Source organism: Carcharhinus amblyrhynchos, chromosome 20 (genome assembly GCF_965287045.1).
Source record: "Carcharhinus amblyrhynchos chromosome 20, sCarAmb.v2.hapA, whole genome shotgun sequence".
In the NCBI taxonomy this organism is placed as follows: domain Eukaryota; kingdom Metazoa; phylum Chordata; class Chondrichthyes; order Carcharhiniformes; family Carcharhinidae; genus Carcharhinus; species Carcharhinus amblyrhynchos.
The window spans coordinates 33261092-33275475 of record NC_137343.1 but is presented as its reverse complement, the minus strand read 5'-3'; the positions used below and the strand labels follow the sequence as shown (position 1 = coordinate 33275475).

The following is a 14384-nucleotide window of genomic DNA, read 5'->3' as shown; positions in this document are numbered from 1 at the left end:
GACAGCATGGCCAAATCTGTGCTTATTCTCACTCAACATCTGCACATGCAAATAGGTTAGCAACATTTTACTAATTAAATTCATTCTTTTTTATTTATTCACAGGATGTGGGCATTATTGGCAAGGCCAGCATTTATTGCCCGCAAGTGAAATAACTATATCGGTCACATTTTCACTTTGTTTTCTCTCCACTGTGTCCACCTTTCCACCGCCAAACCAAACACTGTTCACTTGGGTCAGTCTATTGTCAGATCATTGACCCAGCTCCCTGATCAAAGTTGTTTGTACAAACCAGCATTATGCATTTATCTAAGAAACAGAAGGAAGCGATGTTTATTTTCATACACGTAAAATCTGAATAATTTTTTCTTCATTTGCATAATGGTTAAATTATTTGCCACTTTTAATTTAATATTTTCTTTGTACATTTTTGCAAAATCTCTAAATCTGTTCCCATCGCGTTCTGTAAGTCTGTCAATTCTAGTGTTTTTGTGAGGTTATGGCATGATAGATCTTTCATTGTTACGACAAAGATTTCATGTATCAGTAGAAGAAGTTCAAGGACAAGCTTTTTCCATTATGTTTCTCTGGTTGATCATTCAGTAAAAATCTATTGACTGGGATGTGGGAGATAACCAACTCGCTGGAAAGTAGCTATTTACTGGAAAAAGTAAATTCCCTCCACCTTTCATCCTTTAAAACCACTTATTAAAGCCTTCGTCTTCAAAGCTTTTGGCCACCTGTCCATGATGTCTCTTCCTTTAGTTCGGCATTGGTTTTTACGAATCTTAATTATGGTCATCTGAAGTGTCTTGGGACTTTGAACCACATTAGAGTTCTATATAAATTAAGTTGCTAAGTTCTGCACTGTTATATTCAAGAGTGTAAACATGGACAGTTCTACCTTCCTCATTATTCGCATTCAGCATAAATTCAGTTTAGTCTAATTGTGGGGCATGCTTCTTTTGCAGGATATGTATTTGTTGATTTTGAGTCAGAGGGTGACCTTGAAAAGGCGTTGAAAAGGAACAGAGATTACATGGGTAAGGGATTTTGACATTTGTAAGGGAGTGACGCTTGACTTGTAGATAACCCTTGACTATAATCAATGTATTTTATCATGTTATTTATTCAAGTTACGTACAAAATAGTGTTAATGTTACTTAAAATGTAACCTCAACATATTTCCTACTTTGATTAAAGGTAGAAGATATATTGAACTTTTTCGGGAGAATAATGCTCAGAAAACTAAACCATATCAGAAAGGTGATGAGCAAAAATGGCTACAAAGGGAAAAGAAAGAAGATGAGGAAGAAGAGGATCTCTCTGATTCGGGAAGGTTGTTTGTTCGAAACCTACCTTATACCTGTACAGAAGAAGACTTAGAGAAATTATTTTCTAAATATGGTAAGGAGCCAATATTCTCCCAGTGCTCAAGAACGCAAGAAATAGGAGCAGGACTAGACCCCCCAAACCACTGAGCCTGCTCTGCCATTCGATATGATCACCGCTGATCTTGAGCTTCAACTCCATTTTCCAGTCCATTCCCCATATCCCTTCATTCCCTGAGAGACCAAAGGTCAGACTATCCCAGATTTACATGTACTTAACGATATATCTTTCACAATCTTCTCAGGTAGACAATTCCAAAAATTCACAATCCTTTGAGTCAAATACTTCCTCCTCCCCAGTCTTAAATGATAGGCACCTTATCCTGAGACTGTGCCCCCGTGGTTTTGATTTCCCTATGGAAACACACTATCACACCCCTTGAGATGTTTGTAGGTGTCAATGTGCAAGCTATTATTATTGACAGATTTCCTTTTGTTTAATTTCTCTGTGATTACGATGTTTCAGAAATGTCTCTTTAGTTGCAGTATGGTATGTTATTTCACTTTGGCAAACCAGTTCAGAAAATAATTTGGATTTAAACAAAAAGCCACAAGTAAAAGCAACTTTATTTCTGCTGCCACTCGCCATCTTGAATGATATTTTGGAGTGTGTTGGTGTTAAATGGATAAACTGGATAACCAGCAAATGCAAAATTGTTATTAAGTGCTCTAGTTCCTGGTCCATAGTTGCATCATGACACAATTCTACCTTATTTACAGAGGAGGCATCAACATTCTTAGGAAGGAGAGTCAGGACAATAGAATCTGAAATTGAGTAATGAACGTAATTCTATTTCACACCTCCTTGATATAAACAGTGGTAATGTTTGGTTATTTTGCAATGCTGAGGCACTCAGTCTCTAAGTATTAAATGAAGCTAGCAGTGCAAGTGGAAAGATGTTTATTAAAAAATATTTGTTAAAAATCAATGGTGGGAAAGATTTGAGAAAGAATCATAAAACCAATCTCACCAGTCACTTGGCTAGTTTTGAATTAATTAAGGAAAACCAGCTTGGATTTGTAAAAAGCATATCATGCTTGACTAGTCAATTTTTTTTTGAAGAAGCAACAGAGAAGGTTGACGAAGAGAATGCAGTAGATGTCGTCTATGTGCTTTTTTTTAAAAGCATTTAACAAAGTGTCAATTAAATGGCCAAAATCAGGGAATGCCCTCCCCATGTACTTTCACCACATGGACTGCAGCAGTTCAAGAAGGTGAATCACCACCACCTTCTGAAGGGCAATTAGGGATGGACAATAAATGCTGGTCTGGCCAGCAACCCTCCCATCTGGTGAAGAATTTAAAATACAGCAGGTTAACGAAATTGAGGCCCGAAGAAGGGGATAGTCAGTGTCAACTTGGATTTTAAATATTGCTGTGGATGAAAGTGGCAAGTCGTGATAAATTGTTTTTCATACTGAAGGATGATTGGCAGTTATGATCTCCAAGTGATGGTGATAGGACCATTAATTTTTTGATATATATAAATGACATGGATATAGGAATCCAACTTTTGGCACCATGTCCTAAGAGGGCATCACTGGACTTCCATTGGATAGAATCATAGAATCCCTACAGTGCAAAAGGAGGCCATGTGGCCCATTGAATCTTCACTGACCACAATCTCACCCAGGCTTTATCCCTTAACCCCAAGTATTTACCCTGCTAGTCCCCCTGGCACTAAGGGGTGCTTTACTGTGCCCAATCAACCTAACTTACACGTCTTTGGAATGTGGGAGGGAACCAGAGCACCCAGAGGAAACCCATGCAGACACGGGCAGAATGTGCAAACTCCATGCAGACATCACCCGAGGCCGGAATCGAACCCGGGTTCCTGGCACTGTGAGGCAGCAGTGATAACCTCTGAGCCAGCATGCTGCCCCACTTGGTCCATGATTATGCTTGGCAAAATACTGCAGTGGTTTACCGTTGCTTTCTGCGGTTTGGCTGACCAGGAAACTCTCCTGCTTTTACATCCTGCCATCAGGCATACTGGAAGGATTCACAGACTGAATCATTCTGTTAAGGCAGATTATGAACTCACTTCTAGGGCCCTGATATTCGAAGTGGAACTTGTACCCAGAGTTTCTGATCCAGGGGTGGGGCACTACCACTGTGCCGTAGGACCACCCCATGGTTATTGGAATACAGAGTAAAATTTCAAATTTTGTTGATACCAAACCTAGTGAGAATGGTACAACTGATATACCAAATAATGAGGATGATATAACTGATTGCAACAAAACAGCTGATGTCTTTCAACCGAAGGGATAGGAAGAGGCAATGTGGACTTAATGGGACACTGAGACAGAGAGAACTTGGGGTCCATATGCATAAATCTTTGAAGGAGGAAGGGCGTATTGAAAATGTAATTAACAAAGCATATGGGCTCTTGAATTTCATCAATAGAGGCGTTGAGTACAAAAGCAGGGAAGTGATGCTGAACGTTTATAAAATCTTTTGGGTCACAGAGTATTTAACAAGTTCTAGTTACGTTTTAGGAAAGATGTGAGCATCCTTGAAAAGGTACAAAGAAGATTCAGCAAAATGGTTCCGGGTGAAAGAGTTTAGTTATTAGGTTAGATTGGAAAAGTTGGGTTTTTTTTACTTTGGAGCAAAAGAGATTGAAAGGAGATTTGATAAACATATGCAATATTATGAAATGCTTTGGAAAGGTTGGGCAAAAGTTATTTTCAATTGCTGATGGTACACGGAAAAGGGGGGCACAGATTTAAGGTTTTGAGAAAGATGCATGGGGAATATGCGGAAGAATTTTCTTAGATATTGAACAGTAATGACCTGGAACACTCCTGCAAAGATGTGGAGGAGGAAATGATTAATGATTTCAAAACAAAAGTGGACGGGCACTTGAAATAAATTTGCAGGTCTATAGTGATAAGATTCCGTGAATGGCACTTAATGGATTGCTCTACAAGCATCTGGCATGATTTGATGGGTTGAATGGCCTTACGCTGTAATGACTGACTTCAAAGCTGTGCTGATTTCAGGTAGTCTGAAGTGGAAGAGATTATGATAAAACCACTTCAAGGTGCAAAAAGCTTATACCTTGCTGCAATAGCCTGCACAGTTAATAGTTGAAATGAAACATTTATAATTGACTTCTGTATTGATGGAAATTAATGTGGAAACAGATTATGCATAAATCACATGTCAACAGTTATAGATATTGCCTGATGTTGGTAACCATATGTCATCTCTAAATTAGAAAGATGACAGAAAATGTATTTTATGACATTAACTTACAAAAATCAGAAAAATCAACAATTTTTACTTTAAAAAAAGTTGTCATGTCTTTCATACTAATTTAGAGCAATGCTTTTCTGTTTAAATATTAACAGGACCGTTAGCAGAGACTCATTTTCCTATTGACAGTCTGACCAAGAAACCAAAAGGCTTTGCCTTCATCACTTACATGATGCCTGAACATGCAGTGAAGGCGTTTGCTGAACTAGATGGTGAAGTGTTTCAAGTAAGTTTTAAGTAATTCTACATAAAATTTTAATTCACGTTCAGGCTGCAATTCTCTGGCCCCGCACATTTGTGTGCAATTCATACCAAGTCTGAAGAATTGTGGGGCTATTGCACAGTTCGCACCAGTCAGAACTTCCTTTGGATTCTCACCACCCCTGCACCCTGGTGTGATCTGGTTCATGCTCAGCAATGGCATGAACCAGATTAATATATTGAAATAATCATTTAAATATGCAGGGTCTTGGACCAGATTTTTCCTGCTCCTGCAGTTCACCACGGACTCTGGTGTGAATTACTGCTGGCCTCCACAAACGGAGACCAGTCATGATGGCCATGCTGGGGGTGGGGGGTGGTGGGAGGGAGCAATTGGAGGCCATTGAACCCCCTCCAGGGTGCTCAGGGAAGTGGCTGAGTAGTGGCTCGGCACTGTCCCTTGGGACTACCAGATTGCAAGTGCCACGGGGGTGCTGAATGGGGAGCATGGGGGCACTCATGAGAGGTGTGACAATGAGAGGAGGAGCCGGTGTGTCATGGATTGGAATGGGAAGTGGGCCTGAAGTGGGCAAGGAGGTAGTGGCAACCCCTTAGCTCACTTGCGGGTGGTGGGGGGGTGGGGCTTAGTTGACGAATGATGTGGAGATGCCGGCGTTGGACTGGGGTAAACACAGTAAGAAGTCTCACGACACCAGGTTAAAGTGCAACGGGTTTATTTGGTAGCAGAGGCCACTAGCTTTCGGGGCTTTGCCCCTTCAGGTGATTAACAGCCAGGGGTGGGTGTGTAGTGTTCTGTGGAGATCAGGATGCCTTTTTGAAAGCATATAAGAACTAAGAACATAAGAAATAGGAGCAGGAGTAGGCCATCTAACCCTTTGAGCCTGCCCCGTCATTCAATAAGATCATGGCTGACCTGTCGTGGCTCAGTTCCACATTCCCGTCCTCTCCCCATAACCCTTAATCCCCTCGTTTATCAAAAACCCATCAACCCGCGTCTTAAAAATATTTAGCGAGGCAGCCTCCACCACTTCAACAGGCAGAGAATTCCAGAGATTCACCACCCTTTGAGTGAAGAAGTTCCTCCTCAACTCCGTTCTAAACCACCCCCCCTTTATCTTGAGGCTGTGCCCCCTAGTCCTACTGTCCTTTCTGAGTGGGAAGAGTCTCTCCACCTCTATCCTATCCATCCCATTCATCATCTTATATGTCTCAATGAGATCTCCCCTCATTCTTCTAAACTCTAACAAGTACAAGTCTAGTTTATTCAGCCTCTCCTCATAGTTCAACCCCCTCGACTCCGGTATCAGCCTAGTAAACCTCCTCTGCATTCCCTCCAAGGCCAAAATATCCTTGCGTAAGTGCGGCGACCAAAACTGCACACAGTACTCCAGCTGCGGCCTCACCAATGCCCTGTACAGCTGCAGCAAGACCTCCCTACTTTTATATTCAATCCCCCTCGCTATGAAGGCCAGCATCCCATTCGCCTTCCTGACCACCTGCTGCACCTGCAGGCTGGGTTTTTGCGACTCGTGCACAAGGACCCCGAGGTCCCTCTGCATCGTCGCCTGCTGCAGTTTTTCGCCACGTAAGTAATAGTCCTTCCTACCATTATTCCTACTAAAGTGGACCACCTCGCACTTGCCAACATTAAATTCCATTTGCCAGTTCCTGGCCCATTCACCCAGCCTATCTAGATCCTTCTGCAGACTCTCCACACCCTCCGCGCAATTTGCCGTTCCACCAGTCTTGGTGTCATCAGCAAATTTCAGCACCATACACTCGGTTCCCTCCTCCAGATCATCTATATAAATGGTAAATAGCTGAGGCCCCAGCACCGACCCCTGGGGCACTCCACTAGTCACCAACCGCCAATCCGAATAGCACCCATTAACCCCCACTCTCTGCCTCCTATTTGACAACCAATCCTCTATCCACGCTAACACCCTACCCCCAACTCCATGCCCCCTTACCTTCTGCAACAACCTCTTGTGAGGTACCTTGTCAAACGCCTTCTGAAAATCCAGAAAGACCACATCGACCGGCTCTCCTCTATCCACCGCCCTAGACACATCCTCATAGAACTCCAATAAATTTGTCAGACGTGACTTCCCCTTAACGAAACAGTGCTGCGTCTGCTCTATCAAGCAATTCCCTTCAAGATGCCTTGCTATTTCCTCCTTGATGACGGATTCTAACATCTTACCTACAACAGACGTTAAACTAACCGGCCTATAATTCCCTGCCTTTCGCCTGCCACCCTTCTTAAACAACAGCGTAACATTAGCCATTTTCCAATCTTCCGGCACTTCCCCGGAATCCAGCGACGTTTGGAAAATAACCACGAAGGCATCCACTATCACCTCTGCCATTTCTTTCAGAACCCTCGGATGCATTCCATCCGGTCCTGGGGACTTGTCCACAATCAGTCCCTCCAGTCTGTCAAGCACCACCTCTCTAGTAACAATAATGTCATTGAGACCCTCCAGTCCTACCACCTTTCCATCGCTAACACCTGGCAAATTATTCACGTCCCCCTCCGTGAAGACCGAAACAAAAAAGTTATTCAAGACCTCAGCCATTTCCCCATCCCCTACCACTAAGTCTCCCCTCTCATCCTCAGGGTCCAATGTTCACCCTAGCCAGCCTCTTCCTTTTTATATATTTATAAAAACTCTTGCTATCCTTTTTTATATTAAGCGCTAGCCCAGCTTCATAGTTTCTCCTACCCTTCTTTATCAACTTCTTTGTCAATCTTTGTTGACATTTAAACCTCTCCCAATCCTCTTCTCGCCCACTACTCTTAGCTACTCTAAACGCCTCTGCTTTTAATTTAACACTTTCCTTCACCTCCTTCATTATCCACAGCTTATTACCTCTCCTCCTATGGTCCTTTTTAACCATCGGAATAAATTTCTGCTGAGCACCAAGAAAGATCTCCTTAAAGATCCTCCACTGCTCCTCAGCAGACCTACCTTCCAACGCGCTCCCCCAGTCAACATTCGCCAATTCTTCTCTCATCCTACCGTACTCCCCTCTGTTCAAACAAAGGACACGTGTCCGGGAACCCACTTTCTCCTCCTCCATCTGCACCAGAAACTCCACCATACAATGATCACTCTCCCCAAGAGGATCCTTCACCACAAGGTCCCTAATTCTACCCGCCTCATTACATAACACCAGGTCCAAGATAGCTCGCTCCCTCGTCGGCTCCAACACACACTGTTCAAGGAAACTATCCCCGGCAGCATTCCAAGAACTCCTCCTCGAGTCCACCGCGTCCAACATGGGTCGACCAATCAATATGTAAATTGAAATCCCCCATAATTATCGCCGTTCCATTCCTGCATGCCGCACCTATTTGCGCGTTAACAGCCCGCCGCACCTCCAGATCATTATTCGGGGGCCTATAGACGACACCCACCAGCGTCTTCCTCCCTTTGCTGTTCCTAATCTCCACCCACAACGATTTCACTTTCTGCTCTTTGGTTCCTATATCATCCCTTGCTACCACCCTGATGCTATCCTTAATCAGCAGAGCTACGCTTCCCCGCCCCCCCCCCCCTCCTGCCTATACTTCCTAAACACTTGATACCCCTGGACATTCAGCTCCCCGTCCCTGTCACCTTGCAGCCACGTCTCTGTAATGGCCACCAGATCATATCCATTTGTGCTGATCTGCGCCACCAGCTCATCCACTTTATTCCGAATGCTTCATGCATTCAGATAAAGTATCTTTCCTTTATTGGACAATAAAGGTATAATACTGGAACTGTATAAAGTGCTGGTTAGGGTACAAGTGGAATTTCGTGTGCAGTTCTGGTCAGCGCATTATAGGAGGAGATTTACAAGAATGTTGTCAGCACTTGAAAATTGCAGCTATGAAGAAAGATTGGATCGATTAGTGTTATTTTCTTTGGAACAGAGGAGGCTGAGGGTGGCGTAATTGAGGGACCCAGATAAGATGACCTGTTTCCCCTAGCTGAGAGGTCAATTTTTAAAATTATTTCATGGGATGTGGGCATTACTGGCTGAGCCAGCATCTATTGCCACACCCCCTGAGTTGTTTTGAAGACATGATGTGGATGTGCCAGCATTGGACTGGGGTAAACACAGTAAAAAGTCCAACCGATTTATTTGATAGTACACTCACTACTACTATCAAATAAATTGGTTGGACTTAAACCTGGTGTTGTCAGACTTTTTACATTGCTTTGAAGAGGCATTTAAAAGCCAACATTACAGTGGATCTGGAATCATGTATAGGTAAGCACTGCAGATTTGCTTCATTGAAAGAAGGTACGGTTTTTTAACGACAATTAAGTGGCTTCCTAATTAAAGTTTTAATTCCAGATTTTCATTCAATTCATATTTCACTATCTGCCGTGGTGGTGTTTGAAACTGGGTCCCCAGAGCATTACCCTGGGCCTCTGGATTACTAATCCAGTGACAATATCACTATGCCGCTCCCTCCCTGGGGTGGCCTAGATAAAAGGTGATTGATAGTATGATTAGAAGGGACATGAGGAGCAACTTTTTTGCCAAATGCAGTGGGTGGCTGGAATTCACCCCCAAATTGATAATTGAGGCTGAAATACTGAACTAATTTTGAAGATATCTGGATCTGCACTTGGAGGCTATGGACCCGGCACAGCAAAGTGGCATTAAAATGTGGGCTTGTTTCTTTTCACTTTTTCTTTGACCGTGCAGACACAATGGGCTAAATGGCTTCTTTCTGTGCTGTAGCCTTTCTGTGGTTTCTATTTAAGAGGTATTGTACATATTAAAGGTAAGTAACATCTAGGGATTTTTAAATTTTCTACCTGAGTGAAGCATTAAGTTAAATTTGTATTCAGTTTCTTGAAGGTGGTAAGACAATTCATGTACTTTCTTTACGACACACACACACACGCACGCTGTATTTGTTGTGGATTTTGAGCTGTCTCACACAATTTCCCATCTTCCTAATTTTGATTGTGAACTCGGGGAAATATGGCATAACAGTTTTAAAGGAATAACAATGAAGAAAACAGTTCAAAATGTAACATCAGAATTTCAAAGGAACACATTTAAATATGTAACTCACCAAACTCACCAGAGGGTGGCAGTCACTAATCTGAGGTGCTTACACCTTTGAGAATTATAGCTAAGGTATCTTTTTTCAATTATAGTTTTTTTAAAAGGAGTCCAAATGCAGCAAATTTTAAAATGAAGCCTGAAAATTCTATAAATGGAAATTATGCCTGGAAGACTAAAAACTGGCTGATGAAAACAGTTCATTGGAATTTGAAGAACAGACCTTTTATAAAAATATTTTCAAATTTCCACTTCCTCTGGTTCATAATATTTCATTACATCTGATATGTTTCATGTTATCATTCTGTCATCCACCTCATGACTTTTTTGGGAGGAGAGAACAATAATTGTACTCGTTCCAAAACTTTTTGGCATGGAAGAAAAAAGTTTTTGTTTAATTAGCAATGTGTCTGATTTTGAGGAAGTGTATCACTGCATTTAAGAAAATCAAAACAAGCTATTAAGAGCATTTATGCTCACATGATTTTAGATTGCATATTTTATTTTCACATGATTGACCAATTTATTTTAATCCAGAGATATTTGGGTCCCTTGCATAAAGTGCAGCTGGATTTTAATCAATTGGAAAGCGAAATCTCCAAGAGTAGAGTGCAAAAGAATTTCTTTACAGTGAATGGTCTTTCTCTACATTTGCATTGCAGAATGATTTGATCAAGCATTATCATGCTTTATTGCAGAGAGGCCTGACTCAGAGGGTTAACTTGGTTGAATAAACTGAGTTATTAGAGAGCTGATGAGCAAGGGTTTGAGCTCTCCTAATCGCAGGATTGACATGTGTCATAGCCCACCCATTATGCCCATTCAATATTCCAATTGATGTCAGTGGAGAATAAATTGAATAAACAATCTGGTTTCAAAGAACAAGGAAAATTACAGCACAGGCCTTTCAGCCCTCCAAGCCTGCACCAACCATGCTGCCTGACTGAACTAATACCCCCTACACTTCTGGGGACCATATCCCTCTATTCCCATCCTATTCATGTATTTGTCAAGACACCCCTTAAAACTCACCATCGTATCTACTTTATCTCTCCTAGCAGCGGGTACCAAGCTCCTATCTATCAGGTCACCCCCTCAACCTCCGTTGTTCCAGTCAAAACAAACCAAGTTTACCCAATCTCTCCTCATATAGCAATATCCTGATAAATCTTTTCTGTACCCTCTCCAAAGCCTCCACATCCTTCTGAAGTGTGGCATCCAGAATTGAACACCTATATTCCAAGTGCAGCCTAACTAAGGTTCTATAAAACTGCAATAAACTCAACACCCCAGCTAATGAAGGCAAGCATGCCTTCTTGACTACCTTTTCCACTTGCGTTGCCACTTTCAGCGACCTGTGTACCATGCACCCAAATCCCTCTGCCTATTAGTACTTGTAAAGGTGCTGCCATTTACTGTATATTTTATGTACATATTCTGTTAGCAAAATCAATACTCATTCAAATGTCCTTCACTGATAAATCTACTGAAGAATGTAATGCAACTGAATTTTTACTTCAGGTTGGTCTTGACTGGCTCATAGTGATTCATATTATTTAGGGTGTCACTGAATCTTTCTCAGTGTTCCACCTTAATTCAGTGAGCAGTCTGTTGAACTTTTAAAACAGCACTTGTTATTTCAAGGGAAAATAAATCTCAGGAATTGTTGCCTTTATTCACACTAATGTGCAAGAATTGCAGATTGCACAAACATTCATTTGCATGTCTTATTGATTGAGCAGAATCATAATTTATTTAAAAATGTGTTGCTGGCCCAAATTCAAATAAAATGCTTTATACATTAGGAAATTATTTAAGGAAATGCTCATTTTAGAATGTTTTGTTCAGACTTTTAGCACAGTTTGTTTTAAGGCTATTCGGATTTTTGATTGCTTCATTATGTTGGGAAACCAGTGTGCTATGTCACATGGTTGTCTTGGCACAGTTTAAAGCCATTTAACTGCTGAACAAATTGTCCATTGTTTATTAATGGATAAATATGAAACTTTATTTCTTAAGTAAATTATCTTTTATGCAGCATGTGATTGTTCAAAAAAACAGCTTGAAATTGGAAGAAAAACTTGAATAATTACATACAGTAATGTTATTTTTTATCTACACAGGGCAGGATGATGCACATTTTGCCATCTACAATAAAAAAGGAAAAGGCTGAAGAGGTTGATACATCAGGTTCGTCTACATACAAGAGAAGCAAAGCAGCAAAAGACAAGGCCAACAGTAGCAGGTTGGATATCAATGCATTGAAATTACAGATTCACATGGCGGTAGTTGCTGAGTTGATAGTTTTGTCTATGGTTTTAAAAGCTTTGCATCCTATAGTTGAAAAATTTCAAATATAGAAATATTCTTCCTTCGTTTCTGTTTGTTTACAATTGACCAACCAAATGTTGAATTTTGTAACTTTTATTTCAAACTTCAGATTATTCATTTTTACATTGGTATGCATGTGTGATGCATTTTAAGTGGTTTGAAGATTCCAAATGTAATGTGCCTGTCTAGTGGCATTGAAACGTAAGACTATGTGCATTTATTGCAGCAAACTAACTCCAGAATGCAGTTTGTAGAATGCAGTGGTGTAGTTACATCACATGTACTCTTAGGAGAGAGTACCAGGATTCTAACCCACTGATCGTGAAGAGATGGCAAGATATTTCCAAGTCAGGATGATGAATGGTTTCGAAGGGAACTTCCAGGAGATGGTGTTCCCTTCCCTTGTGCCTGCTGTACTTGTCCTTCTAGATGGTAGAGGTTGTGGATTTGGAAGATGCTGTCTAAGGAGCATTGGTGAGTTCCTGCAGTGCACCTTGCAGATGGTACACACTGCTGCCACTGTTTGTCAGTAGTGGAGGAGTGAATGGGGTGCCATTTAAGAGGTTGCTTTGACCTGGATGGTGTTGAGATGCTTGTGTTGTTGGAATTGCACTCATCCAGGCAAATGGGAGAGTATTCCATTTCACTCCTGACTTAGCCTTGTAAATGGTGGGCAGGCTTTGTGGAATTAAGAAATGGGTTACTTGCTGCAGGATTCCTGATCTGCTCTTGTAGCCACATTATTTATATGGCAAGTCCAGTTCAATTTCAGATCAGTGATAATCCCCAGGATGTTGACAAAGATGTTGTTATAGTAAGTGATAGTAATGCTATTGAATGTCATGGGGAAATTCTCTCTTGTTCGAGATGGTCATTGCCTGGCACTTGTGTGGCAGTAACATTAATTACCACTTGTCAACCCAAGTCTGGATATTGTCCAGATCTTGCTACGTTTGGACACGGTCTGTTTCAGCATCTAAGGAATCACAAATGGTGTTGAACAACGTGCAATCATCAGTAAACATTCATACTTCTGACCTTGTGATCAAAGGAAGGCCTTTAATGAAGCAGCTGAAGATGATTGGGCTGAGGACACTACCTGGAACTGCGATGATTGACATCCAACAGCTACAACCATCTACTTACGTGCCATGCATGACTCCAATTAGCAGAGTCTCCCCCCCCGATTCCCATTGACTCTATCTTTGCTCAGTCTTCTCACGTGATATTCGGTCAAATGCTGCCTTGATGTCAAGGGCAGTCACTTTTGCATCACGTCTGGTGTTCGACCCTTTTGTCCATGTTTGGATCAGGGCTGTAATAAAGTCAGGAGCTGAGTCACTGTGGCAGAACTCAAATTGAGCATCAATGGAAGGTTGTTGCTTGATAACACTTTAAATGGTCCTCTTCACTGATGATCAAGAATAGACTGATGGGGAGGTAATTGGTTGGGTTTGATTTGTTTTGCTTTTTGTGTATAAGACATATCTGGGCAGTTTTCCATATTACTGGGTAGGTGACAGTTGTAGCTATACTGGAACAGCTTGATGAGGGGAAAGGCACATTGTGGAGCACAGATCTTCATTACTGTTGCCTGGACATTGTCAGAGCCCATCGCTTTTGCAGTATCCAGCGAGGGATATTTTAGGCTGTTGTCTGGTTTCAGTGATGTTGGGGACCACTGGAGGAGACCAAGATGGATCATCTATTTGGCGCTTCTCAGCCTTGTCTTTTGCAGTGATATGCTGGGCTCCTCCATCATTGACAATGGAGATACTTGTGGAGTCTGCTGCCCCAGTTTGTTTAATTATCCACCACCATTCACAATTGGATGTGACAGGACTGTAGTGCCTAGATCTGATCCATTGATTGTGGGTTTACTTAACTCATTCAGATACTGTTTGGTGCATAAGCAGTCTTGTGTTGTAACTTCACCAGGTTGTCATCCCATTTTTAGGTACGCCTGATGCTGCCCTTAGCATGTCCTGTTGCATTTTTCTTTGACTCAGGATTGATCCCCTAGCTCAATGGTAATGGTAAAGTAAGAGTATATTGGGCCATGAGGTTACAGATGTGGTTGTATATAGTTCTACTTCTGATGG

General features: G+C 41.7%; 1 protein-coding gene across 3 annotated transcripts in view; it reads left to right on the top strand.

Annotated features, from left to right (window-relative positions):
* The window catches only part of rbm19 (RNA binding motif protein 19), a 249000-nt gene that overhangs the window by 17334 nt on the left and 217282 nt on the right, over positions 1–14384 (top strand). For all 3 annotated transcript variants that reach the window (XM_080208402.1, XM_080208404.1, XM_080208405.1), the window contains exons 9-12: positions 972–1043; positions 1204–1407; positions 4752–4882; positions 12075–12196. In XM_080208402.1, coding sequence (XP_080064528.1) covers positions 972–1043; positions 1204–1407; positions 4752–4882; positions 12075–12196 — 529 coding nt within the window. The remainder of the gene's footprint in view (positions 1–971; positions 1044–1203; positions 1408–4751; positions 4883–12074; positions 12197–14384) is intronic.